At 29.0% G+C, this 27,040-nt stretch overlaps 14 protein-coding genes across 15 annotated transcripts in view; 4 read left to right on the top strand and 10 right to left on the bottom strand.

Moving 5' to 3' along the window:
* The window catches only part of Nin (blastoderm-specific gene 25D), a 50,998-nt gene extending 48,338 nt beyond the window's left edge, over nt 1-2,660 (bottom strand). Inside the window, exon 1 of the mRNA XM_075822131.1 lies at nt 4-2,660. Coding sequence (XP_075678246.1) covers nt 4-995 — 992 coding nt within the window. The 5' untranslated portion in view covers nt 996-2,660. The remainder of the gene's footprint in view (nt 1-3) is intronic.
* A 624-nt stretch (nt 2,661-3,284) lies between these two features.
* cype (cytochrome c oxidase subunit cyclope) lies at nt 3,285-3,724 on the bottom strand. The gene is made up of 2 exons (XM_075822140.1): nt 3,555-3,724; nt 3,285-3,487 (listed from the first exon to the last, which is right to left on the bottom strand). The coding sequence occupies exons 1-2, from the start codon at nt 3,722-3,724 to the stop codon at nt 3,421-3,423; spliced, it is 237 nt and encodes a 78-aa protein (XP_075678255.1). The 3' UTR covers nt 3,285-3,420.
* A 324-nt stretch (nt 3,725-4,048) lies between these two features.
* Polr2D (RNA polymerase II subunit D) lies at nt 4,049-4,659 on the top strand. The gene has a single exon (XM_027341465.2). The coding sequence runs from the start codon at nt 4,058-4,060 to the stop codon at nt 4,481-4,483; it is 426 nt and encodes a 141-aa protein (XP_027197266.1). The 5' UTR covers nt 4,049-4,057; the 3' UTR covers nt 4,484-4,659.
* LOC113791665 (succinate dehydrogenase cytochrome b556 subunit-like) lies at nt 4,572-5,320 on the bottom strand. Of its 2 annotated transcripts, XM_027341464.2 has the most exons (3): nt 4,966-5,320; nt 4,791-4,898; nt 4,572-4,719 (listed from the first exon to the last, which is right to left on the bottom strand). In XM_027341464.2, the coding sequence occupies exons 1-3, from the start codon at nt 5,318-5,320 to the stop codon at nt 4,673-4,675; spliced, it is 510 nt and encodes a 169-aa protein (XP_027197265.2). In that variant the 3' UTR covers nt 4,572-4,672. The 2 variants fall into 2 exon arrangements, with proteins under 2 accessions (XP_027197265.2, XP_075678254.1); XM_075822139.1 differs by lacking the exon at nt 4,572-4,719 and having other exon boundaries at nt 4,720-4,898.
* A 214-nt stretch (nt 5,321-5,534) lies between these two features.
* Alg14 (ALG14, UDP-N-acetylglucosaminyltransferase subunit) lies at nt 5,535-6,251 on the top strand. The gene has a single exon (XM_027341463.2). It carries the CDS (start codon nt 5,535-5,537, stop codon nt 6,195-6,197), a length of 663 nt encoding a protein of 220 aa, XP_027197264.2. The 3' UTR covers nt 6,198-6,251.
* LOC113791663 (peroxisomal ATPase PEX6-like) lies at nt 6,222-9,180 on the bottom strand. The gene has a single exon (XM_027341462.2). The coding sequence runs from the start codon at nt 8,732-8,734 to the stop codon at nt 6,227-6,229; it is 2,508 nt and encodes an 835-aa protein (XP_027197263.2). The 5' UTR covers nt 8,735-9,180; the 3' UTR covers nt 6,222-6,226.
* A 298-nt stretch (nt 9,181-9,478) lies between these two features.
* On the bottom strand, nt 9,479-12,852 carry LOC113791662 (DNA mismatch repair protein Msh2-like). Its single transcript, XM_027341461.2, has 3 exons — nt 12,655-12,852; nt 10,855-12,591; nt 9,479-10,791 (listed from the first exon to the last, which is right to left on the bottom strand). Exons 1-3 carry the CDS (start codon nt 12,686-12,688, stop codon nt 9,875-9,877), a joined length of 2,688 nt encoding a protein of 895 aa, XP_027197262.2. The 5' UTR covers nt 12,689-12,852; the 3' UTR covers nt 9,479-9,874.
* Nucleotides 12,853-13,231: 379 nt separating this feature from the next.
* On the bottom strand, nt 13,232-16,872 carry LOC113791614 (uncharacterized). The gene is made up of 2 exons (XM_075822187.1): nt 16,379-16,872; nt 13,232-16,309 (listed from the first exon to the last, which is right to left on the bottom strand). The coding sequence occupies exons 1-2, from the start codon at nt 16,825-16,827 to the stop codon at nt 13,945-13,947; spliced, it is 2,814 nt and encodes a 937-aa protein (XP_075678302.1). The 5' UTR covers nt 16,828-16,872; the 3' UTR covers nt 13,232-13,944.
* A 71-nt stretch (nt 16,873-16,943) lies between these two features.
* LOC113791536 (nucleoside diphosphate kinase 6-like) lies at nt 16,944-19,402 on the top strand. The gene has a single exon (XM_075822137.1). The coding sequence runs from the start codon at nt 17,234-17,236 to the stop codon at nt 17,846-17,848; it is 615 nt and encodes a 204-aa protein (XP_075678252.1). The 5' UTR covers nt 16,944-17,233; the 3' UTR covers nt 17,849-19,402.
* On the bottom strand, nt 17,786-19,358 carry Tgs1 (Trimethylguanosine synthase 1). The gene has a single exon (XM_027341324.2). The coding sequence runs from the start codon at nt 19,356-19,358 to the stop codon at nt 17,898-17,900; it is 1,461 nt and encodes a 486-aa protein (XP_027197125.2). The 3' UTR covers nt 17,786-17,897.
* A 118-nt stretch (nt 19,403-19,520) lies between the features above and the next one.
* LOC113791532 (tRNA dimethylallyltransferase) lies at nt 19,521-21,371 on the top strand. Its single transcript, XM_027341322.2, has 3 exons — nt 19,521-19,715; nt 19,777-19,914; nt 19,967-21,371. Exons 1-3 carry the CDS (start codon nt 19,521-19,523, stop codon nt 21,095-21,097), a joined length of 1,464 nt encoding a protein of 487 aa, XP_027197123.2. The 3' UTR covers nt 21,098-21,371.
* Nucleotides 21,086-21,884, bottom strand: mRpL48 (mitochondrial ribosomal protein L48). Its single transcript, XM_027341327.2, has 2 exons — nt 21,631-21,884; nt 21,086-21,577 (listed from the first exon to the last, which is right to left on the bottom strand). The coding sequence occupies exons 1-2, from the start codon at nt 21,817-21,819 to the stop codon at nt 21,155-21,157; spliced, it is 612 nt and encodes a 203-aa protein (XP_027197128.1). The 5' UTR covers nt 21,820-21,884; the 3' UTR covers nt 21,086-21,154.
* An 88-nt stretch (nt 21,885-21,972) lies between these two features.
* Nucleotides 21,973-24,599, bottom strand: LOC113791566 (uncharacterized). Its single transcript, XM_027341356.2, has 3 exons — nt 23,303-24,599; nt 22,545-23,251; nt 21,973-22,488 (listed from the first exon to the last, which is right to left on the bottom strand). The coding sequence occupies exons 1-3, from the start codon at nt 24,037-24,039 to the stop codon at nt 22,112-22,114; spliced, it is 1,821 nt and encodes a 606-aa protein (XP_027197157.2). The 5' UTR covers nt 24,040-24,599; the 3' UTR covers nt 21,973-22,111.
* Nucleotides 24,600-25,054: 455 nt separating this feature from the next.
* On the bottom strand, nt 25,055-27,024 carry LOC113791567 (uncharacterized). The gene has a single exon (XM_027341358.2). It carries the CDS (start codon nt 26,927-26,929, stop codon nt 25,247-25,249), a length of 1,683 nt encoding a protein of 560 aa, XP_027197159.2. The 5' UTR covers nt 26,930-27,024; the 3' UTR covers nt 25,055-25,246.
* Between the last annotated feature and the right edge of the window lie 16 nt (nt 27,025-27,040).

The following is a 27,040-nucleotide window of genomic DNA, read 5'->3' as shown; positions in this document are numbered from 1 at the left end:
TACCCATCTTTATCAGATTTTATTGTCAAAAAATTTGAATAATTTGATAAAAGATTAAATAAATTTGTTAATGATGATGAAAGTGGTGGTAATGGTGATGATGAAAGTTGTAAATTTCTATTTTGATTATTATGTTGATGATGATGCGAAACTATTGCGGCGGGAGGCACAATAGAATTCTTTTGAATTCTATTATCATCGATCGATGGTGATGATGATATTTCATTCGTAATTGTTGATTGATAATGAAGTTGATGAGGGTGATGATTAGGAGATTCTGGTACACTTGATGAGGTATGTTGTAAATTACTTTGATGATGAATATATTGAAAAAGTCCATCAACAAATTCAGCTAATGAAACACGACCATCTTGATCCGAATCTAAACGATCAAATAATTGTTCAATAATTTGATCATTTGAAATATTCATACCAATATGTTCACAAACACGATACAATTCATCGACAGTTAGATAACCATCATGACCAACATTTAATTGTTGCCAAATATCACGAAGATATTCTTCATATGATAATGTATCACCATCCACACCACCATCAGTGGATGGATCCACTATTTTTGAATGTTGATGATCATCATCATTATGATTCAATGAAGATGTTGTTGTTGTTGTTGTCGTAGCATAAAGTTGATCAAAATAATCATCATATTCATATGGTTCATCATCATTGATTTTTGTCATTGATGTGATATCGTTGACATCTAATGATGATGGTGGTGATATGTTTTCCGTTATGATTGTTGTTGTATCTAAAACATTATTCTTATTGTTGATTTTTGCTGTTGTTGTTGTTGTTGTTGTTGATATTGATTTTGGACAATCATAACGATCAACAAAATAATCATCTTCATCCATTTTTTTTTGAGATTGATTTACAAAAAAACACAAATTTCTCATATGATGATGGTTTTTTTGGTTGTTTGAAAATCGAATCGAATCGAATGAAATTTTTTCTTGTGAAAGAAAATTCATTCGACCAAAACCAAAAGAGTGTATATTGGATGATAATAATCGAGGCTTTTCAACACATACAAGCGAGGGAGAGAAAGAGAAATATTTTTTCTTTTAAATCCAGGATACCTTTTTACATTTATCATTATCGTTATGTTGATGATGATGATGATGATTTCTATATATACGTTCTTTATTCGACCATAACGGTATAAATGTTTTTTGTTTTCTATGTTTTGTTTCGCTAACGTAAACGTATGTATAAATGATAATAAATAATACCGAGGTTGTCAACACTCTTTACAACTGCGTTCTGGTTGTTATTTGAACAAATGAAAAAAAAGAGAGAACTTTCAAAGAACTATGAGAACAAAACAAAACAAACGAAAAAAATGAAAGGATATATGGTTTTCTCGAATGGATTGAATTGGTTGGTTGGTTTGGTTTGGCTTGGTTCGAGAGTTGACAATGTTTAGAAATGTTGAATTGAACAGAAAAAAAAGCACCGGAGTTCAATGAAATGAAGAATAAAAAATCTTTTTACCTGATGATAATAATGATGATGAAAGTAAGTGACTATTGGCGTCAATGACAACAACGGTGATGATTAGAAAATGAATGAATGATGTTAAAAATAGCAATCTTCTTTTCTTTTTCTGTTGTTAAAATGTAACATTAGTGATGATGGTCACAAGGAATGAAACAATTACAACCAAATGGAATGAAACAACAACAACAAAAAAGATGGAAAAATGATGATCACCAAGGAACGACAAAGACTTTTGTTAATGATGATTATATAAAATGAATGATGAAATTGTTGGACAAAAGTTCTCTGACCTTATTCATTTTTTTTTGCATTCATTCATTTCATGAACACAAAAACTGTCCACTGGAACAAACTGACCGCTGGAACAGCCTTAAACTGTTTCGGTGATTGATGAATGAATGACATAATGTGACTTGTGAATTGTCATCAAAGAAAAAAAAATCTTTATCATCGATTTTATCAATCAAATTTTTTTTAACCAGGAAACTTTATCACTATCGTTTGTTTTTGATTCAGTTTTTGAATCGTGCACGATTATTCCGAATGAAATGAATTTTATTTTTATTTAAAAGAAAATGGCGCCATTGAATAATGATCATTGTTTTTTTTCAATGGTAAATAATCATTATGGCGTGGTGGTGGTCGTTATCGTCGTTGCATACCATAGCACCAAACATTCAACAAAGGCATTTCTCTTTCTCTTTCAAACACTTGTACCATAATAGAGTTTCAAACAACAATGCTTCTGATGATGATAATGATGATGGTCATTTTTTGTTTCTTTTTTTTTCGATGATGATTTATTATCGAATGAAATGAAAAACGAAGATTTGTCCTTGGCGCAATGGATAATTTTGGCGTAACTTTTGATGTGTGTGTGTGTAATTGAGAGAAAGAAAGAGAGAGAAGCAGAAGAAATGAAAATTAGATTTTCTATACTTTCCAAAAATCAAACCCTTTTTCTTAATTTAGTTTTTCCAAACAGGTTAGCTCATCAAACAAACCGAAAAAAAATCATTCACATTAAAGACAGGTGACAGGATATCGCCGAACTCTTAAACTTTGTTCAAATCTCTTTATCAACACAAACAGACAGCGATTTGGATTTTTTTTAATCCACAACAACAACAAAAAACGTCTAGTTTAGTTTCTTTGTTCACTCATCGAATAATTATGGAGTATTACTATCGTTAATAATAATAGATATTTTTTTTGATTCAAGGTAGGTTGGAGTGTTCTTCTTTTTTCTGCCTTGTCAGAATTTTTCTGGTCGATCTGGTTTGGATCTGATCAGCACAACACTACATTACATTAGATTCTATATACTTTTTTTGGTACTAGTCGTCATTGTTACCGCTTGTCAATTTTTTTTTCGATCAAGTTTATTCTTGCTGAACAAAAAAAAAAATACCATGGTTACCACCGAATAAACCAAAGAAACCATTCGTCTATTAGACGGAAATCGAATGAAATAATTTGAAAAAAATCGATGAATTTTAATAATTTTTAAACGACAAATTTTGGTTTTCCGATTATAAGAATTTGAATAATTGGATTATTCATTGAGTTTGTATACAGGCTGATTGCTATACAACAAAACCAATAGAAAATCCGCATTGATATTTGAGTTCAAAGTGATTTTCGAATGGTAAAGTTTTTAATGTTGTTATTGGAGAGTTTTCAACTGTCTAACCGAGGGTTAAAATGCGAAAATGCGTTATAAAAACAAAAATTAAAATTCCAAAAATTATTTAATCAAATTTTTTTAAAAATTATCTGATTTTATTGGATTTTTAATCATAAATTTTAAAATGATAATTACTAATAATCAATTAACAGTTATTATTGATCGATTCGAACATTTCGATCTTGATTTTACTTCAACCATCATTAACGTTATCCTTTTCTTTCAAAGAATCCAATTCTTTCTAAACGTTCAGCTTCTTTTTCAGCATCATATGTTCTGTAAACAAAATCGAATAAATTTTTAAAATAAGATTTTTTTTTAAGAATTTTAGATCACAACTAACCGATAAAATTCTGCAATTTTTTCACGTCGAACATCTTTGAAGAAAAATTTCAAACTAAATTGTGTTGCCACAGCTAAACCAATAGCAATTGGAATATGAACTTTTAGGCTATCCAATAAGAGACGGCGAAGTTTTGGTTTAGCCAAACGACCAGCAGTTGCTGCAGACATTTTGTTTCAAATTTTATCGATAACTATAAGAAAAGATTATTATGGTTGTAATTAATAAAATCAAATCAAAATTAAAGTCAAAAGTAAAAATACTAACCAAGTTGAATTTTACAAAAAAAAATATTGTCCTTTACAAGCCGTAAATCGCCAATGATGAAAAGGGCAACACAGAGCAAGTGATGGTCGACTAAAAAAATTCAATATCGATTGTTCTTATAAACTCGCGAGTGCTTGTCAGAGCAAACCGAAAAAAACAAAATTGAATTTTGTTAATTGAATTTGAAATTGAATATTTTTTCCTCAGTTTTATCAACTTAAATTTTTCAAAAAAGAATGGCAACAAATATACCTCAAGATATTCAAGAAGAGAATGCAGCTGAATTACAATTTCCAAAAGAATTTGAAAATCAATCAACAGAAACATTATTGATTTCTGAAGTAAATTTATTACTTCAACATCGTATCAAACAGAATGAAAATTCGGAAGAAGAACAAGAATTTTCAGATGTTTTCAACAAAACTGTAAACTATACAACAAGATTTAGTCGTTTTAATAATCGTGAAACAATCGCTACTATTCGTCAGATTTTGGGACAAAAAAAATTACATAAATTTGAATTGGCACAGATTGCTAATTTGGCTCCTGAAACACCAGACGAAGCTAAAGGATTAATACCAAGTTTAGAAGGACGATTTACCGATGATGAATTGGCTCAAATGCTTGATGATATACAAACTCAACGTAGCATTCAGTATTAATATCAAATTAATCAATCAATCAAAATTATTCTGATTTTTTTTTCTTCCCATTCATTTTTTTTTATTTTTGTAAATAAATACAAATCGATTAATTAAGTATATCAACAAACTATTACAAAGGAAATTTACTAAAAATTTGGTTTTTTTAATAATTAAATGTTCCGTTTTCTTTTGAATCTTGTAAAGTTATTATTGTTGTTTAGCCAACAAGGCAACCATGCAAAGTGCTGTTATTCCTATTTAGAAATGATGAAAAAAAAAGATTTTTTAGATTTTCTTTCAAATTTTTTTTCTCTTTTCAATTTACCAAGAACAACATAACCGGTAAGATAAAGACGTGGTATCGAATAACCATAACCCATATCCCAGCAAAGATGACGAATACCATTGAATGTATGATAGGCTAATGCAGTTCCTAATTTTCGAAAAATCAAGCAGTTAAAATCATTAATAATGTACGATAAATGAATCATGATACTAACCACACATTACTTTAAAAATTGATTTAAAAGGAATAACATCGGCATATGATTCTAATAATTGGGCATAATTTTTATTCGAATATAATAATTCAGCAATACCAAAACCATAGATAATTAAACCAAGACCAACACCAGTAATACGATGTGTTAATGATAACATTGATGTTAATTGAATTTTATATGTAAGACCTAACATATATGGACTTTGAGGACTGCCACGTTTTGCATGTCTGGCCATAAATTTTTCAGCTTCTTTAGCGAATGTTGAATCATTACGAATTTGTTGACCAATTTTAGTTAAAAGATTTTTACTTTGTCCACGAGGATATAATGTTATGATTCTTGTGATCAACATGATGATCAATTTGTTTGTTTGCTTATTCGTGGCAAATTCTATCGGTTCAAATCCCTCAAAATAATAACCATGAATCAACCTTCAAAAAAAAAAAGTTTTTATTGTGAAATGAAGCACTATTAAAATTCTACTGGAGAGTCGTTCATAAAGATAATGATCGTAAAATCGTCAACATATCCAAAAATTTTTTTTTCTTCGATGATAATCCAATGAAATGTTTGCCATTTTATTAATTTCATTCATAGTCATTTGTATTGGTACAATCATATTTTTGCTTCTTATCGGGCAACAATCTGATCAAACCAAATCATTAATGTCGGTTCTTGGCAGTGGTGGTCATACACATGAAATGTTAACATTAATCAAATCATTGATAATTCAAGAAGAATCAAAAGATTCGAAACATTTTCCATTCGAAGAAATTATTTTCATTGTATCCAGAGATGATGAATTTAGTGTTGAAAAATTGAATCAAATTATTCCTGAATGGTCATCGTCATCGTCGAATGATCAAACAAATTCAATCCGATTTCAATTACATCGTATACAAAGAAGTCGTCAAGTTCATCAAAATTATATTTCATCCATTTGGACTACATTAATTTCATTATATCATTCATTTAAAATTATTTTCAAAATACGTCCGAAAATTTTATTATGTAATGGACCTGGTGTTTGTATACCCGTAATTATTGCCTGTCGAATAATTTCCAATCGAACAAATATCATTTTTGTTGAAAGTTTTTGCCGTACCAGATCATTATCATTGACCGGGAAAATTCTGTATCATACAAAATTAGTTAATCATTTTATGGTACAATGGCCAAAATTAGTTGGAAAATATCCTCGAGCTAAATTTTTGGGATTATTAGTTTAACATCTTTTTTCAACAGAAAAAAAATTTCATTAAAAATTTTTATTATATTTTGTACGAATCGTTTGTTTAAAATCTTCAACACGACATTCTAAATTCAAATTTTGTTGTTTAGTTGAATTGTCCGAATTTTCTTCATTTTCGCTATCATCATCATCATCATCAACACAGGTTAACGGTTCCTTACCGGACAATGTTCGTCGAAGACAAATCATCATAGCTGACGAGCAGATAGCATAAAAATCAGCTCCAGATAATAATGGTGGTGAACATTGTTCAATTTCATCAACGATTTCTTGTCGAGTTCGTTGGCCATTTTGTTCTTCTTCAAAATGAAAATTTTTTATCAGTGCATTGATAATTGCCTGACGTGATTTTCGATCTTTCGGTATAGGAACTTCGATAATTTTATCAAAACGTCCTGGACGTAGTAATGCTGAATCGATTAAATCAACACGATTTGTTGCACCAATAACAAAAACTATTGGCGATGATAATTCATCACTGAGTTTTTGTCTGGAATTAATTCCATCTAATTCGGCTAATAATTGTGATACAACACGATCCATAACACCACCTGAATCACCTGAACGACCACGACTTGGTGCTAATGAATCAAGTTCATCAAAAAATATTAATGCAGGTGATGACAAACGTGCTTGTGTAAATAATGTACGAACATTTTCTTCACTTTGACCAACATATTTACTTATTAATTCAGGTCCTTTAACACTGATAAAATTTACACAACATTGTGAAGCAACAGCTTTTGCAAGTAAAGTTTTCCCAGTTCCAGGTGGTCCATGTAATAGAATTCCCGAACGTTTTATACCCAATTCATCGAAATCGAAACCTAATTTCAATGGAAGTTCAATTGTATCAAGAATTTCTTGTTTAACTAGATCTAATCCACCAACATCTGACCATTGTATTTTAGGTATTTGTAGGGAGAAATTTGTTTTATTTTCATTATGAAAACGATTTAATCCGGATTGTATTGATAGGAAAAAATTTTCCAAATTTTCATCTTCATTATTTCGTAATATTTCATTTAAAATGTTAATAATTTGACCAATATTTAATCCATTACTTAAATCAGCCAGTGTTTGTAATTGTTCATTTGTAATCATTTGTAAATTTTCGAAATGTTTTTCAATGACCATTTGGAAAATATTTTTTCTTTGTTTATCATCAAGTTTTTTCAATTGAATTACATGTGAAAATAACATTAATAATGGATGGATAATATTTTTATTCGATGATTGTTGATCTGTTGCAACAATAATTATTGGCCAAACATTTCCTTCATTTAGTTCGGATAATGATTGTCGGAAAAAATCTATTAAACGATCATTTTCAAAAACATCTGATTTCAGTAACATATCCAAATCATGTATTAATATCACACATGGTGCATATTGACGAATTTTTATGAAAAAATTTTTCAATTTTGCTTCAGTTGTTTGTGGTAGTTCACATAATAAATCCAAACAAGCATTACATTCGAAAATATGTAGATGCCAATATTGAGCTGCTTGACGAATCAAATGACGTGATGATTCACGATCACTAAAATTTTTTAGTAAAAATGTTCCAGTTGGCATTGTGGATATTCCAAGTAAATATGGTTGAAATTCTTGAGCTAAATATTCAATTTGATCACTGAGTATTTTTCGATAAAATTCATGATCGAAATAGTTGATATGAGTGGTAAGATTATATTGAATAGATGTTGGTGCAATTGATTGTATATTTGATGATTTAAACATTTCAATTTGATCACAGTCGGGTTTTGCATTTAAAATGTAATTTGTTTCGTTTGAAATTCTATTATTTATACGACAAATATGAAAATAAACAACCGTACCGATTTGTTGAAAAGATAATATTGAATGACAATGTTTATAGAAAAATTTTGTATTTTGAATTTGAATAGCAATTATATCGTTTACTTTTAATAATCTTCTTTGTAGTTGTCGCTGTTGTTTTGCTTGATCAATTGGATAAAAATATGAATGCAATTCATCATTATAATCATAATCAACGGGATAATCAGGTGATTGTATTAAATTGAATTGAATTTGTTTGATTGATTCAGGATTTTCTGTTGAACTAGTATATACATTAATTTTAGCATTCGAATCAATCAATGGATATTTATGAAAAAAATTTTCAAGATTTTCATTTATGGGTTGAAAACGTAGATTAAACAAAAGTTGTTGTGAAATTAGACAAGTATTTTCATCATCAATAATTTCATAAAATGGTTGAACTAAACGTTTGGATCGATAATTATTGGAAATTAATTCAATCATAATCCATTCGTGTTGTTTTAAAATATCTTTCCATTTCGTTGATAGTATTATGGCTCCATTATCCAAATCGACAGGGTTTTCATTCAAATCATGATCGCCAATATTGATATGTTTATCTAGGATGTTTACCTTTAATTCTGGAATCAACAAACAACATTTTGATTGATGTTCAGACATTTTTAAATTCCACAAAACAAAAATATTCAGTTCAAATTCGCTCAACATGTGTCTGAAAATAATTCTTTTGCATCAACGCCATCTATCGTATCTATGGAGTATTTTTTAAAAAACTGTAATAAAATTTTCTCTTCAAAAACATTCCCTATTTATAGAAAATTCGTTGAAACTTTAAAGATTAACAAGGATGACGGGTGTTGACGAGCATTGTTTAGGCCAGTATCGAAGGATTAGTTTTGGGTTGAAATTAGCTGCATAAAGGTCGCGATGCAAACCGGGGGACACTGAATTTTTCGTGTGCGCGCACAATTGTGGATTTGGGTATAGAAAACCCCGTGTGGTTTCTCTATGGATTCCGTAATTTTGAGGCCAATCATTTTCAGGGCGCCATTTTTTAAGAATTCAATTCGGAAAATTGAATTAAAAATTCGGAAATTTTGTTTCGTAACGTCGTCGGTCGAGCGGCTGTTACTCTCGTTGAACCCAATCCGATTCAGTCGGTCCATTAATAATAGGCTCCGACAAGAAAGTGCTTGTGAAATCAACCGCTATGAATTCATCTGGCCGACATGCAAGTCTCACCTGGATTCCTTTTTTTATTTAAAAAAAAATTTTTTTTACTTTCGTAACCATTCGAATATTCCGTTCAAGATAACAATTAACATTCAACATTTATATCAAAGAAAAAAGATAAGATAAAGATAATTCATTCGCATTAATGCCATCTATAGTGCAGCTATGGAATATGATCATAAAAACTGTAATCAAATTTTCCATTGGAAAACATTTCCTATATATAACAAATTCGATTGACTATGAATATTAACAAGGATGATGGGTGTTTGATGAACATTGTTTGGCCATGAAACATGGATGATTAGTTTCGGTTGAAATTAGCTTGTGATTTTGGTCGCGATGTAATCGGCGGACACTGTGATCGGTGAGGGTGAAAAAAAATCGAAACCCCTGTCTGAATCAAAAAACAAATCAACATTGCTGCTATGAACAAAATGATCATTTGATCCCGATCCGTTTCAGGGTAGTCTCAAAGATGTGCTCCGGCCAAAAAAGCATTGTGAAATCACCGCTATGAATCCTCATCTGGTCAAACATGCAAGTCACACCTGGATTCCTTTTTTTATTCAATTTTTAAAATTTTATTTTTTTTATTATAAAAATCAATTCAAATTAAACAAGATTAAGAATTTTTTCAATTGAATTAGATATTGATGAATTATTTTCATCTGTAATTAAATCCATTGCTTGATTGAAAATTTTTGAATCAATTGTAGAATCATAAATTCTTTCTAAACGATCTTGTGCTGAATGAATAATATGTTCAGGCATACCAACCGATTTCATTACTTCAATACCAAATGATTGTGAATTATATTGTGATTGTTGATCAGATAATGCACGATAATGAATGATTAATTGTTTTTGTTCATTAAAACTTGATTCCATATGAAGACGATTGATTAAACCTTTTGTTAATGATGATCCTAAATTATGAAAATGTGTAGCAAATAATGTATAGGCACGAATATTACGAGCAATATGTTCAATAATAGATTGTGCTAAACCAAATCCATCATTGGTAGATGTTGAACGTCCCAGTTCATCGATCAATATCAATGAATTTGATGTAGCCGATTTTAAAACACCAGCAATTTCACACATTTCAGCCATAAATGTTGACATACCTAATGATAGATCATCACTTGAACTCATTCGTGTATAGATAGCATCGATTATAGAAATACGTGCCGATTCACATGGTACAAAACAACCAATCTGTGCCATCAATATTGAAAGTGCTACCGATCGTAATAGTGTTGATTTTCCACCCATATTTGGTCCAGTAATTATAAATGCTTTTAATGATTCACTAAAACGTATATCATTCGGTACAAATTGACCACCATTAATTGATTCCAAAATAGGATGTCTAAATTGTTTTAATTCAATTTCGTTTGCATCTGATTTCAAAATTGTTGGTTTTTTTAATGGTATTGGAAAATCGGCTGTAACTTTAGCAAATGATGTTAAAATATCCAACAATGAAATGTATGATTGTATTGAAGATATTCGATATAAATCATCCTCTGATTAGAAAAAAAACAATAATTAATTTAATTAATGAATAAAACCAAAAACCAAAAACTTACGACATTCTTTCAATAAAAGACGCATACAATTTTTGCTTAATTTTTCAAATTGTTTTGCAAAATCCAAAAATTCATCATTAATTTCATTCAATAATCTTGTAAAAAATTTCATACTTTTTTCCGATTTTGATGAAATTGTTTGATAAACAATGGATTTATTTATTATATCAATATTTTTCTTGCTAACTTCATAATACCAACCTAAATCGGAATTTTGTTCCAATGATATTCCATTATCATATTTTTTCTGTAACGATCGATGTTCATCACGTACTTGTTTGGATAATTGTTCCATCATCGAATGAATTTCAGTTAATTCCGGGAAAGTTTTTACATTCAATTTAAATTCATTATGTTCAGCATAACTTGTTAAATCTAAAGCTTGTACCAAACGTATATATAATTGATTGGTTTGAGTTAGAATTTTTAAAAGCTTATTGATTAACACTTGTTGTACAATCGTTGGAAATGGACAATCATAATTATCAAACACTATTTTCAATTGACGAAGATATTCAAGAATAAAATAAAGTTGAAATACATCTTTGATTTGATAATGACCAGCTGTTAATTTTTTATACAATTTGGTCATATCTGGTATCCGAGGAAGAATCTGTTCACGAATCGAATCCATGATTGATGAATTTTCTAGAAAAAATTCCACAATATCTAGTCTAGTCTGTATAGTCATGAGATCGGTTGATGGTTGCCGTATAAATTGTTCCAAAAGTTTCATACCACAATAAGTTTTACATTGATTTAAAATTTGAAATAATGATTGTTTGGATTTGGAATTCAATTTCGATGGAAATAAATGTAAATGTTGAATGGATGATAAATCTAAACGTACAAATTGTTTTGGATTGATTATGTTGATAAAAAAACAACCAAACGGATAATCGACCAATGATTCAACATCATCAACAAGTAATTTTTGTTTCGATAATAATGGATAAAGTGGACATAATATTTCATGCGTATAGCCAGTTGTTTGTTGAAGAAAATTTTCAATCATTTCACGACATTCAGGTACAGCTAAATTTTTAAAAATTTTTTCCAATTTAACAATATCATTTTGATATTGAATCGAATATTTACGTATCATAACATGATTTCTTTTCAATAATTGTGTTAATTTTTTTGAATGACTACCCGAATCAGGTATGAAACATTCTTTAGGATTCAGACGAACTAAAATTGTTTCTAAATATCGAAGACAATCATTATCTTGAAAATGACCGATAAAAATTTGACATGCCATTGGATCAATAGAAACCACCGATACATGATTATTACGATCTTCATCTTCATCATTATCGACAATATAAACAGCCAATAATTGAATAGAAATATTAACATCAGCATCATATAAAAGATTTTCGAAAGGACCTAAACAACCAGGTGATGCTTCAATTTCTAAACGCCATTGTTTGATATTTGATTTTGGATTTGTTTTCGAATAAATTTCAACAGCAAAATTATTTTCAATCAATAAATGACGAATCAATGATGAAAAACGTGTCTGACTAATCCAAGTATAACAAACGGTATGAAAATCTTTTGTTTGAAATATTTTCAAACTTTCAGTAGTGTTTAGAAAATTTTTCGAAACATATTCAGCATTATTATCATGTAATGTATAGAATGATCCATGATTGAACAAAATGAACACGTTTTCTGTTTGAGTTTTACGAATTTCCGAATAAAATTGTATGAATTCCAAATCAAATGTAATATCTAATTTTTTTTGAAAAATTATTATTTGTCTGATTTTTCATATAGTCATCGAATGTGACTTACCAGTTTTCGAACCTAAATTATCATTATCAGTCATTTTGTCAATTGTTTGTTTTAAATCACTAAATTAATGTCGAAAAAAAAATTCGGCGCCATAAACTGATTTGCAATATGAAAAATTTTACGCGTAAAGTTGCTCTTTTCGGTCAACTTTTGGTTGAAGAATTTTCGGACAAAAGATGGCACTCGGATTCGAATTTTTTTTTTCAAAAAATGTTCGAAAATTCGAACATTTGAAAACATTCGAAAATAGAATTAGTGTTCGAAAACTCAAATCAGTTTTCGCCTTAACCCATCTTTAAATGAGATTCAGAATGCCACGCTTTTAAGAAGAACAAATATTCAACAAGTCTTGTCTTTGTGAAATTTGAGAATTGCCTGCTATACACTTTTTCGATTGGAAGGAAAGAATTCTTTATTTCCGACGAACGACGAACGATTTTTTGATTTTATTTGGAAAAATATCAAGATATATTGCGAAAATTGAAAATCAAAAAGGAAAAGACACACGACGCATCGTATTCATTCATTTGGTTTTGATCATATTCAAAATGAAAAAAACAAATTTCTATTTTAATAATTTGTAATGATTTTTTATTTTATTTTTTTTTAATATCAACAATCAATCAAAATAATAAAACAAAATTAAACAAATAAAAATTATCAATAATTATCATCATATATCGAAAATTCTTTTGTAATATCTTCTCCAAACTTTTTTCCAAGTCCAATGTAAACAATTCTCTTAGATAATTGTTCCAATCTATTACCGTTTTGTCGGATATTTCAAGCTGTTTTTAACAAAATTTTTATTGATGTTAACTCCTCTCACCAGCAATAAATAAATCGTTATCGGTTAAGGGTATTCGGCTTCCTTCGAACAAAGTATCTTTTGTTTTTAATCTTTCTCCTTGCTGATTACAACCATCTTTAACATTACATACCCAGCAAATTCTTTTTCCGAAATAGCTTTTCATAATATCTGCCCATTCAAACAATTTTCTGTGTCTTTGGGAAAATCCCATAAAAGCATATTGAAAAAAAAATAAGCAAATAACAACGATTGAGAACAAACAACAAACAGCAAATGACTAAATGAACTAAATTTCTATCTTATTTATATTGACAAAAAAAAGGTTCTTTTTTCGAACTAAAATGGCGTGTTATGTGTGTAAAGCGTGTAAACAACACTCTCAAATTTGCGTGCAAACTTGATCCCGACATTGTATTCGTCCCATCCCGGTAATTCATAATAAATATTTTATTTTTATTTTTTAATGAAAAAAAACATTTTCAAAATTCATATAAATCATATGCATCAAGAATATTGTTTCGTGTATTTAAATTTGTATTATTTAAAAAGCTTAAATCACTTTTGTTTTTATTCACTGCTGTTGTTGATGGTGGTGCTATCGACTGATTATTTGATGACGATGTCGGCGATGATGATTTCTTCAGATTGGCCAAAGTACCCAATGGTGGCAGTTTTTTTGTCGAATTATTATTTACAGCATTTTGCGAAAGACTAGAACGTGCCGGGCTTTGAAGTTTTTTCTCAATCATTTCGGCCAATTCGGATACACGAAGTGTTTGATCATTTTTCGTGCGATCATTATCATTCGACAATTTATCATCAAGCAATGAATTAAGTGTATTATTGAATCCGATCGTTGCTGTATTATTGATTGTTGGTTGTGAAACATTTTTACGTTTTGCCGGTATTGGCATTATCGAAATGGAATTTTCAGATTTATCATGAACATCTACTTTTATCATTTGTTGTTGTTGTTGTATTGGATTATTTACAGATTCAGTTGGATTTGGCATTTTCCGTATAACTTGTTCATTTTCATCTTCAGAACTAGTTGTTGATGATGTAGTTGATGATGATATTGATGATATTTCTTCGTGTTTTTCTTCTTTATCATCAGGATTTTGATCAAGATTCAAATCATCAACAATATTAAACATTCGATTCGAATTATTTATCGATGGTTGTTCTTTGTTCGTTGTTTCAATTTCTTTGACAATATTTTGTTCGTTTGTTGTTTGATGATGATCATCATCCGATAATGTCCAATCACCATCAACGTCATCATCATCATTATCACTATTTAAAGGACTAATTTCAAATTCAATTACTTCATTATTAAATGTTATATTTCGTTTGTTTTCTGCAATTTTTCCCGGTTCTTTTAGAATTGATTTTAAATTATTTGTTGTTGTTGTTTTTGTTTCATTTGGCGAATCTTTCGATGAAACAACCGTTGACGAAGGTTGTTTTTTCGTCTTTTCCGGCAATTGTTTTGGCATTTGAGTTTCAATTTCAACTATTTCCACATTGCTGTGACCCGATGTTTCATTCGATGTTTGATCAGTAGAAGTTTGTTTATCATCATTTTTTTCGATTTTATTCTTCAATTTCATATCGATTATATCACGAATTGATGTTTCAATTTTAACAAAATCATAGTCATGTCGTGATTGTTGAATTAGAAAATTTCGATCATCTTGTATACGACGCATTGCCTGATTAAAATGATCATTTTGTCCATCATTTTCATCATCATTTTCATTTTCTAGGTAAGATTTTATACGTGTTTCTATTGAATTATAAATATCCGATTTAACTTGTTCTTTGTTAGTTTGTTCGGTTTTTTCACCAATTCTGTTGTTGTTGTTTGAGCTTTTTTCATCAACAATTTCCGAATCCACAACATTTTTCGATTGTTTTAATCTCGTTTCTTCTTTTTTCGAATCTTTTTTATTTTTAGTTTTTTCTTCCGATTTTTTCGGTTCGATAATCGGAATCGGTTGCTGTTTATGTCGTTGTTCTCGTTTGGTTGTCAATTGTGAAATTAATTCCATACGTAAATTTTGTTTAAGTTTTTTATCATCAGTTTTTTGTTCATTCAAAATAATCTTGTTTTTTACATTTTCAGATTGAATGGATTTCTTGTCGTTTGTTTGTTCCAAGTTGTTGCTTGATTTCTCAATGTTTTCATTTGATTTTCTTGACGATTTTTGTTCATTTTCATCAAACATTTCATCGATTTTTGAACCAATTTTTTCATCTTCAGATTGACTATTTTCACTGTATCGGTTGTCTTTTTCGAATGTTTCTTTTTGATCCGGTTTGTTGATCGAACGTTGTCGTTGTTGTTGTTGCTGCTGTGATTGAATTTTACGAATTTTATTCTCTAATTTTGTTTTAATCGATTGAATTTGTTCATCAAAATTATTTTTCAAATCATTTTCAAATATTTTTCTTGCCATTTTTTCTTCATTCAATTGTGTTTCAGTTTTTATTAATTTATTTTTTAAAACATCAAATTCGGTGAATAATTCTTCAATTTTATCCACCGATATTGTTATATCCGTATTGGATTGTGATAATTCTTGTTGTTGTTGTTGTTTTAAACAACAATGTTGTTGTAATATTCTTTGTACAAATGATATATTCGATGTTATCGATGATTGAAGCGATATTGATGATGGATCATCAACATTCGAATATGAACTAAAATGACGAAGTTGTAAATGTTTTGTAAATGCTTGTGAATCACTAAAAATTTTCGAACAAAATGTACATTGGAGTTTTGATGTAGAATTTGATTTCAATGAATCTGATGGTAATTGATCTAAACTATATAAACTACTATTATTATCATCATCATTATTATTATTATTATTTCCATTTTGATCAATAATCGATGATTGTTGTTGCTGTTGTTGTTGATTATCAGGTAATGTATGAATTTCTTGTGAAAAATTTATTCGACGATAAATAATTGATTTTTGTTGTAATTGTAATAATTTTCTTAGTTTACGATTTTCTTGTAACAAATTATTATTTGGATTACCAATGGTGGATTCTTTATTTTCCAATTCCAAACGTCTTATATCGGCTAATAAAAAATCAATTATCGTTTGACATAATTGTAAGATTTTTGTCAATGTTTTTTCCATTTCTTCATGATCCGTATCATTCTTCTTGTTGCTGTTGTTATTCGTATTGATATTATTATTAGCAGCAGCAGTAGTTTGACCAAAATCAATCGAAACAATCGATCTTGCAATATCATATAATTGTCCATATGATACATTGGATTTTTGATTCATTTGGGTACAATTAATCAATTGTTGATCCAATTCATTTAAATTTAATCGATTCATTTTCAATGTTTTTTGTTTTTGTTTTTTTTTTGGTGACACACACAAGAAAATCTAATGATCTTCTAATCAAATCATCATGTGAAATGTTTCATTAGCGAAAATGTTTCGGTCATATGTTACCATGGTAACGTTTGGTTTGTTTTGGTTTTTGGTTACCGTTTATGTTAACCAAACAACAAATTGGATCATTCATTTTTTGGTTTTCTTTCCTGTTAGTTACCTTTGATTGCAGACCGCTACTTGATTGATTTTGGAAAAAGAGAGTTTTCAGTTTTTTTCGGTTGAAAAAATATTTCCTGGTTTATTTGAGTTTTGAATTTTGCGCTCCGGAAAACGGAACCATTCGAAAATAACGTAATCGATTTCAGTGATTCGAATCATATGGGTCCACATTTTTTTCAAAAAAATGATTCGAAATAATTTTGTAAAATCGATCAAACAAATTATTAAAAATTTTCATTCAACAAAAATCACCACCAACAACTTTAATAATAATGATAATAAACGTCTTGAATTGACATTGGCAATCATCAAACCACATATCTGTAATGATCCAAGTTGTTTACAAGAAATACGATCAATAATTGTAAAAAATAAATTTTTATTAATAAAATCTGCTCAGATTCATTTAACTCGTGTTCAGGCAGAATTATTCTATGAAGAACATAGAGGAAAATTTTTTTACGAACGTCTTGTTACTTTAATGACTAGCGGTGAATTATCTGTACATATTTTAGCTAAAATAAATGCAATACAAGAATGGCGTAAACTTATGGGTCCAACAAAAGTTTTTAAAACTCGTTTAGAACAACCGAATACGATTCGTGGTATTTTCGGTTTAACCGATACTAGAAATGCAACACATGGTTCTGATTCCACGGAAACTGCTCATCGTGAAATTGAATTATTTTTTCCAAAATTTTCCATACAAAATTGGTTTGAATATGAAGAATTTGAATGGCGAACAAAAAATGATTTTATTTTAGATAGAAAACAATGGATACATCGAATGAAAAATTAAAAATGTTAGCTGTGATATATATCAATGAAATGAAATGAAAAAATAAAATTCATTTTGTTTCAAATAAAACTTTCGTTGGAACTTGATTAAAACCATCAATCGTATCGCCAAAATATGCTGTAATTGTTTTGACTTTATTGAAAATCATATTACGTTCTAATTCAACAACACGTGCTTGTTGTGTCGGTTGATTAGGATCAACATTATAAACAAGATCGGAAACTTTTTGCAATTCAATTTCATCAAAATTTCTTGGCAATAACATTATTATATTTTGTGTTAAATATTTTGATGTATGGCGACAAATGTCAAAACCATTCGGTATCATATGATTTAATGAAAATTTTTTCAATTTAATATAATCAGGTCCACCCCATGGTGGACTATAAAAACAAGCATCGATTATATCACGAAAACGATTATGTTTGGTAAATTGAAAAAAATCACCACAAATAAATTCAATTTTTTTATCACATTCATATATACGAGCATTATGTTTGGCCATAGCAATTTTTTCCGGATCAATATCGATTGCATAAACTTTTCTTATTAATGGTTGTAATGCAAATTGTATAATATTACCACCGGCACCACAAAATGGATCCATAACAATAAAACCTGCCATACTACGATCAGGATAACGTTTCGATAATGTATTCTGTAAACGTTCGGCAATATGTTTGGCAATAGATTCTGGTGTAACCGAATACCATGATTCTTTATCCAATCGAATACCTTGATTAAAACGTGAAAATAATATAAAACGTTGTCGCCAATAAACATTCCAACGTATTTTACTTTTTCTTCGGTTAGATTTTCTCTGTACTTTATTCGAATCATTATTATTATTCGTTGAATGAATGATATTTGTTTTCATTATATCGATACCATCGGTATGATTAGTTTTTCTTTGATTGTTGTTGTTTTTGTTTACTTGCATATCTTGATAATTGTAGCTATTTTTCGCCATGAAATTAGTTGGAACTTCTTCGACCAGATCATCTTCACTTTCTTCCATCGAAGAAATATCCATATCTTCTTCTTCTTCTTCTTCTTGTAAATTTCCCAACAATTCATCATCATCATTTGAATATTCATCTGAATAATATTCATCGATTATATCAGGCATTTCAACACTAACATTCGATTCAATAAGATGATGTTGAATTTTTAAATGATCTTCTTCTTCTTTATCGTCTGGAAGATCATTTCCAGCAGAAACAATGTTTTCAACATTAGAATCATCAAACGAACTGATTTGAAATTCATTCCAATTTTGTAACATACGATCAATAATTGAATTTCGATTTTTTCTCTTTTTTTTCTTATGAAATCTTTTCGATTTTGCGCTGGTAAATTGTGTTGGTAAACCAAGTCGTTTCATCTCTAAATTTTCAAATAGATGTCGATTATTTTCATCTTCATTATGTTGAACTTTAGTTCTTGTCACAATTAAATCATTACGGTTTTCAGTTGTTTTCATTTCAGTATTTAATGAAAAATTTGACATGATCGAATTTCATCATCATCAAAATACTAATATGAGGTAGCAAATTCGAATCACGTGAGAATGTTTTTTTGGAAACTTTGCTCGATTTGATGAAAATATTACGAAAGATTGCACACAATGTGCCATGAAATTCATTCTTTTTTTTTGAAAATAAAATGACCAATGAGATTTTTCGGAAATTTGAAACATTTAAGACAAAATTTTTGTTCAATGATTTCAACCAAAGCCACAACCACAAATGAATCCAATCCGATGATTGTTATAATTGGTGCAACTGGTTGTGGAAAAACTAAACTATCATTAGAATTGGCTAAACATTATAAAAATGTGGAAATTATATCGGCCGATTCAATGCAGGTAAAATTTGATCAAATTTTTTAATTACAAATTTGTTTTCAATGTATGTTTTTTTCTCCAGATTTATAAAGGTTTGGACATTGCTACAAACAAAGTTTTACCAAATGAAATGGAACAAATTCCTCATCATCTTATCGATATGATTGATCCATTTCAACAGTTTACTGTTTTAGATTTTCAAAAGCTTGCCTTAAAATCTGTAAGTTTTGTTAAGAAAAAAATTTGCAACGAATAATTTTTATTTGTTTCAGATCGATCAGATTATATCGAAAAGTAAAATACCGATAATTGTTGGCGGAACAAATTATTATATCGAATCAATATTATGGGATACATTGGTCGGATCGAAAGAACAGAAAATTTCAGATGATAAAGAATTTAAAATAGAAAATGATGAAAATGGAAATCATTCGGAAATTTTAGCCAATGAAATTGAAACAATCAATGATTTATTACAAAAACCGAAATTAACCTATAGAAATTTACGATCAATATCGAATGAAAAATTATATGAATTTCTAAAAGAAATTGATCCAGAATCTGCCAATATATTGCATTTGCATAATCGAAGAAAAGTTATAAGATGTTTACAGGTTTATCAACAAACAGGTCGACAAATGAGCCAAATTCTTAAAGAACAACGTTCACAAAATGGATCTAGACATGGTGGACCATTAAGATTTAAAAATTCAATAATTTTATGGGTTGATTGTGATAAACAAATACTTGAAAAAAGATTAGATGAACGAGTTGATCAAATGATTCGACAAGGTTTATTGAATGAATTATCGGAATTTCATCGTAATTATAATTCAAAACGTTTTGATGATGGTAAAAAAGCTGATTATACTGAAGGTATATTTCAGGCAATCGGACTAAAAGAATTTCATAATTATTTACTAATGAATGAAGAAGAACGTCATTCGTATGATGGACAGCTAAAACTTGGTTATGGTATTTTAATGCTCAAACAACGTACTCGTTCATATGTAAACAAACAAAACAAATGGATACGACGACGTTTTTTAATATCGGAAAATATTCGTAAAGTTCCAAATGTTTATCGTTTAGATACAACAAATCTTGATGAATGGAATGAAAAAGTTCTTGATCATTCGATTTGGATTGTTGATCAATATTTACAAGCTTCAATATCAACACCGTCAAAATGTGAACAAATATTTCATTCATTAGATCAATTAGCGATTCGAAAAATGCCCAATTCTAATGATGATAATAATGATGAAAATGATTCATTTATATCTGGTCAATTTTATTGTGATATATGTCAGATTCGAATTAGTGGTGGTAAATCTTATCAAGAACATTTACAATCAAAAAAACATCGATATCAAATACAACAATCTAAATTAACAGTCTAAAAAAATTATTTTTATTTTATTTGGATTTCTATTGATTAAATATTAATTTTTAAAAAATTATTTTTTCTTTTTGCCTGTAGCAGTTAATTCTTCATCATCATCATTTTTACTATCCAATAATAATTTCAATTCTTTTTTATATTGCAATAATTCATAATCAGTAATATAACGTGTTTTTTCATGTAATTCATGATCATGTTCATGGATTGATAATTGAACACCAGCTGGCAATGATCGATGAACAACTTCCACCAATAATGACATAATACGTGAACTAATTTTTTCAATTTGAATATTTCTTTCATATAAATTCAATTCATATTCATATTGAACAACATTGGATTCATGTTGAAGTGTTTCAATTTTTGTTGTTGTATTTGGTGCACACCAATATTTTACCACTACCAATCCTAAACGATTGGATAAACGATGTAAATATGATCCATATGAATCCAATACTGCATAATCATGAGCTTTTATCTTTTGAAAAATAAAAATGTTAAAAAAGGTCAAAATTTACAACAAAAACATACCTGAATATTGATTAGATTATAAAATGGTATCTGTGGCTTCAGATATTCTAAATATTCTGGCTCATGAATACCTTTCAAGCAAAAGGTTGATGCCAATCTTGGTTGTGAATATTTAATCGGCGTTAAATTTGAAACAATATTCAGGCCACGGAAACCAAATTTTCGAAACATTATTGCTAAATTCATCATATGGATAAAAAAATTTTTTTCGGACAACAAATTCAGAATATTTCCCGAAATGATAAAAAAATTTTAAAGGGAAATTTTTCAGTAAAAAAATCATTTTTTTCAAAAAAGTTTTTTTTTGAAAAATTTATTTTTAATCATTTTTTTTTGCTTAAACAACGTGAATTTTTTGTAATTAGACTTTTTTTTGAACAAAAACAAGAAATTTTTTAAAAAAGTGAATTTAAGGAACTTTTGCAAAAAAAACAAGTGCACTCTTTAAAATTTTTTAGTCTTTAGATATAGATTTAAACTCTTAGATTAAAGCAACTGAAACTACGGATGCCAGATCATTTTCATTATTTAGTTTTGTTGATTGACTGTTGTTTTCATTATTGTTGACTAGATCTTGCTGTGCCATCATTGTATTTGTTGTAGCAGAAACATTACCGAAAACCGAATCACGAAATGAAAATGATTTACGAGATGCTGCACGAATTGTTTGATTAAAATATCGGGAAAAATTTCCCGAATCATTTTCTTTTTTCTTTGTCGCCAACTGTGAAATATGAGACGGTGATTTTGTAACGTTTTCATGACTCGATTGCATATCTGTTGGGCAAATAAATTTCAGGATATAATCGGTCAACAAAGCCGGTACAGCCGGTGAATCATCCAACATGGCTTTAAGAACTATATTAAAATGAAAAAATTTTTATTTAATTCAAATCGATCTCGTAAACACTTACTTTTTATCAATGTTTGTAATGCTTGAATATTATTTGTAAATTTCATATCTTTACAATAAGGTATTACAGTGGTTAGATAACGATGTTTACGATATCGTTGTGCTTGTTGTTGATTATTACCATATTTTTTATAAAAATCTTTACGACGTTTTTGAATTTTGACCAACAATGAAAGAAAAACACTTTTCAATTCTTTTTCATATTCAAGTTCATCACGTTCAGCCAAACGATTAATCAATTCTTGTGAATGTTTTTGTGTTTTTCCTTCCAGATCTTCGCATAAATCTTGTAATTGATCCGATGAAAATGTTTTCAATTTGTCCAATGAAAATCGATAATTTGCTGAACGAAGAATTATCGGTACATAATCGAATGATGCGATCGATGATGATCTTGAACAACGTGATGAAGAACTGTATTGAGAATTCAAATCCAAATTGGAATTTGGAATAGATTTTCCTGTAATGATATCATCGATTTCTTTTAGAACTTGTTCGGCTGTTTCAATTGAATTTTGTTGTCCATGATCGATTTCCAAACATAAATCAATCAATTCTTTTAATTTCGAATCTCCATCATCGACATTCTCATTGGATTCGTTATCTGAAATTGTTTTTATCGATTCAATAATTTGATCATCAGGAGATAGCTTTTCCCAATCAATCGGAAGTATACCACCATAATTACCGGTTAATGTCCACCAAGCACTACGAATGAAATTATTTAGCGATTAGCTTAATGATTAAGGGTTTACTTACGGTCTATTCTGGATGACTTCGTCAATGGTTCGCATCTGAACTGGTGCAAGTTTGTCAACGTTTTCATCATAATTTTTCAAACAACTTTTAACTTTTTCATCGAAAGAATTGACCAAATCTTCTAATGATGTTGATAATGAATTTTGATCACGATTATTATCAATATTATCAAAATCATCATCATCAGTCATTTTAAAAATTGTCATTTCATCCGATTCTTCGGTCGTTACATCAGTTGTTGAACATAATAATAATTCATTATCTTCATGATCTGCACAATTATTCATCGATGTTAAATTTGTTGAAAACTTATTTGATGATGAAGAACTGGATGATGGAAGACTAGTATTGATCATATCTAAATCAACAATCGAAGAACGTTTTGATGATGATAATGATGTTGAACTAAAAAATCCAGTATCAGTGCCAAAATCTTCAGTATCGGTCATATTTGTCACATGATGATGTGTCAATGGTGTTGTTGGTGTATTTAAATCGCTCATCGGACTTATCGATTGATAATGATGATGATTATTATGATGAAAATTCCATTCACTTGATTCGTATGATCGTGATGATCGTAACATTAGTTTTGTGGAAGAACATTCATCTTTAATGTCTTTTGATTTTATGTTATCATTATCACCATCACCATCATTATCACCTTCGTCATCAACATCTTCATCTATTGAAGCCAATGGAATATTTACGGCATGAAAATTAGAAATTTTTTCCATTTTGTTCAAACCAAATTGAATAAACAAATATAAGCTTGCAAAGAGATTCTATGGAATCTTTCGAGAGTTTTTTTTGGAAATTTATCTTGTTTTTTCCTGTTCTCGTTGATTGATTGAAGTTTATGTTGTTGTTGTTGTTGTTATTGTCGATGAAAAATGATGGATCCTAAACACTGAACACTCAGTTTTGTTTTTACAACTATGAATGTCTTCACAACAAAAAAACACAAACAAACAAACAAATACCCGCAATACGGTTGTAGCTGCGGTTTTTTTTCTTTGCTGCAGGATATTGGATTCGATACGAACTGGCTATATAGCTGGATTCATATTTCACTTCGTTTTTTTTTCTTGGATCTAGTCGATTTGATGATTTTATTAGGTGAAAGTCATTCTGATGAGAGAAGAGAGAAAAAAATCTCCACTTTACAAACCAATTATTATAATCATCAGAAAAACTATTTTATGATTCATTGTCATCATCGTCATTCTAAGGGCAAAATAAGAGATAATGAGAATGTCTGCTGACGTAATTTGATATAAGTAGTGTATATATAGTCGAACCGGAATGAAGATGATGAATAACTAACAACAGACAAAACAAACAGACAAACTGAATGTAAATGAATTGGGTAAATGGGTCAGAAAATGAAAAAAAGCTAACGAAAGAGACACTGATGGACCATAGAAAATAATAACTTGTTCGAAGTTTTGTTTGAATTTTTGTATTGTATGTGTAGATATAGGGTGTCAAAGTTTTTTTCCTTTTATTTAACAACAAATGAAATCATTATGAGAATTTCCGAATGATGACAATCATTCGATAATTGATTGATGATAGACAAAAATTAATGATGATGATGATGATGATGATGAAAATAACTTTATCGTCAAGTTGATGATTTATCGGTTCATCTTTTACAAACAGTCAATATTTTCGAATGAAAAACAAAACAAGACAATTGACATTGTCATGGATGAATGATTCAAAAAAATAAAAAAAAGATTCAACCCGTTGATTAAACAATCAATTTTTATTATTATTTTCGTTTCATTTTTTTTTATAAAAAAAGATATTTACATTTTGAAAAAAAGAATGGAATCACAAAAAAAAATTACAAAAATTGAACCTTGATGATGAGTCATCCAGGATCGATCCATTCTATTCGAATCTTATCCAAAAATATTCGAATAGCGCATGTCTGTTTTAAAAATTCAAACAAGCCCCGATAAATACTCGATTCCAATTGGGATTTGTTTCGGTTGATGGCGATGATGAAATTGAATGATTTTTCGAAACAATTTGTCTTTTCAATTGATCAACAGTAAAAATATGATCATCATTATTTGGAGATTGTAATTTTTGATTTTTGATTTCGTCATTACCAATCGTTATTTTCATTAATTTTAAAATTTGTTGATATTTTTGCCATGATATTATATATTCATCATGTTCATAATTGAATAATTTTTCATAGAAAATTTTTACAATTCTCATTAAAATTTGATTTGGTGATAATTTTATTAATTTATAAAATAAACGATACCATGAAAATTGATTTTCATACAACAGAATTTTCGTATCAGGTAACGCGAGGAAACTTTTTTCAAATGAAGTTTGTTTCTGTTCTGCAGGCAATACGATCATCTTGAAAATCTGTTCAAGCCATAGACAGCCAATTTGTACACACGATGATGATGATTGATTTCGATGTTCTAATTGTTGATAATCTGATATTGAATCAATGATTAAATTCAATAAAAGTAGTAGCATATGTTCAGGTTCATTTGAAAATATTATATGAAATAAACGACTACAACGTCTAAGTAATAATGGTCGAAATGAATTTGTATCACGTATTTGTTCGGAAATTTTCGATACATCCGTAATTAAAATCTGTACAACAATATTGATAAATGAATTTGGATTATGATTCATATAACATTCGATTGGTTTCAATAGATTTTTTGAACGTTTTGTTGTACATTGTGGTGAAAGAACAATATTCCAACAATCATTATAAATTTTTTCTCTTTCCATATTTTGATATTGAAGATATTGTGGTCGATTATAATCCGACACTGGAAATGGACCAATCGATCGAAATTGCATTTCATTGTGAATGTTTGAAGACCAAAAATAATTATCCATCCATCGAAGGCCAAATGTTATGGCATTTTTCAGTGTTTTCATTGACGGTGGATTCGAACATGGATGTGCCAAATCATGACGACATTGTACAATCCATAATGGACATTTAAGATTTTTAGCCAAACAACGTATACTATTAATTTCATCCGAATAAGTTGCTAAAACACTACAAAAATTTATAACACCAATCGAATAAAGATTATAAAGAATAGAAGAATTTGAATGTCCAGCAATATTATTCTGAACAATTTCCAATTGAAATTCTTCCAGCAAAATATTCACCATTGATTCAATGGATTTTAAATGTTGCATAATAAAATTTACCGATCTGTTTGGTAAATTTGTACATCGTTGTTGCCAATCACAAATACAATCACGTGCTAATTGTAAATGTTCAAAAATAACATGGGGTTCTTTTGAATCTAGATTAAATTTACGGCTATAAATTTGATTTTCTTGATTGAATTCAATTTCGAATGAATTATCATCATTAGTATTGCTAAGGCAAATTGAATCATAAATGAAAAAACGTGCCGATATAAGTTCATCGATTTGTGACCATGGTGTAAATTGATAATTGAATCGTTTTATTGATTTTTTATTATTATTCGATTTTTGTCCACCATTATCGTCATCATGTTTTCGTTTACGAATTTTTTGAACATGAAAACTTTGGTTACCGGATGGTGATGATGTCGAAGGATTTTCATCGTCTAAAATTACTACAGAATCATTCATGGTAAATGACAAAAAACGGAATCTTGAAAATTTTTATAAAAGAATCACAAAAAAAAAATCACATGCATGAGAATCACGTGATCAAACAAGCAAAGTTTATTCATATAGCAT

This window comes from Dermatophagoides pteronyssinus, unplaced genomic scaffold, assembly GCF_027571235.1.
Source record: "Dermatophagoides pteronyssinus isolate colony J.1.1.1.1 unplaced genomic scaffold, Derpt_VIB-CSIC_2022.12 sq0015, whole genome shotgun sequence".
Taxonomy (NCBI): domain Eukaryota; kingdom Metazoa; phylum Arthropoda; class Arachnida; order Sarcoptiformes; family Pyroglyphidae; genus Dermatophagoides; species Dermatophagoides pteronyssinus.
Note: the sequence above shows the minus strand (reverse complement) of the source record. Positions and strands in the feature narration are given on the sequence as shown.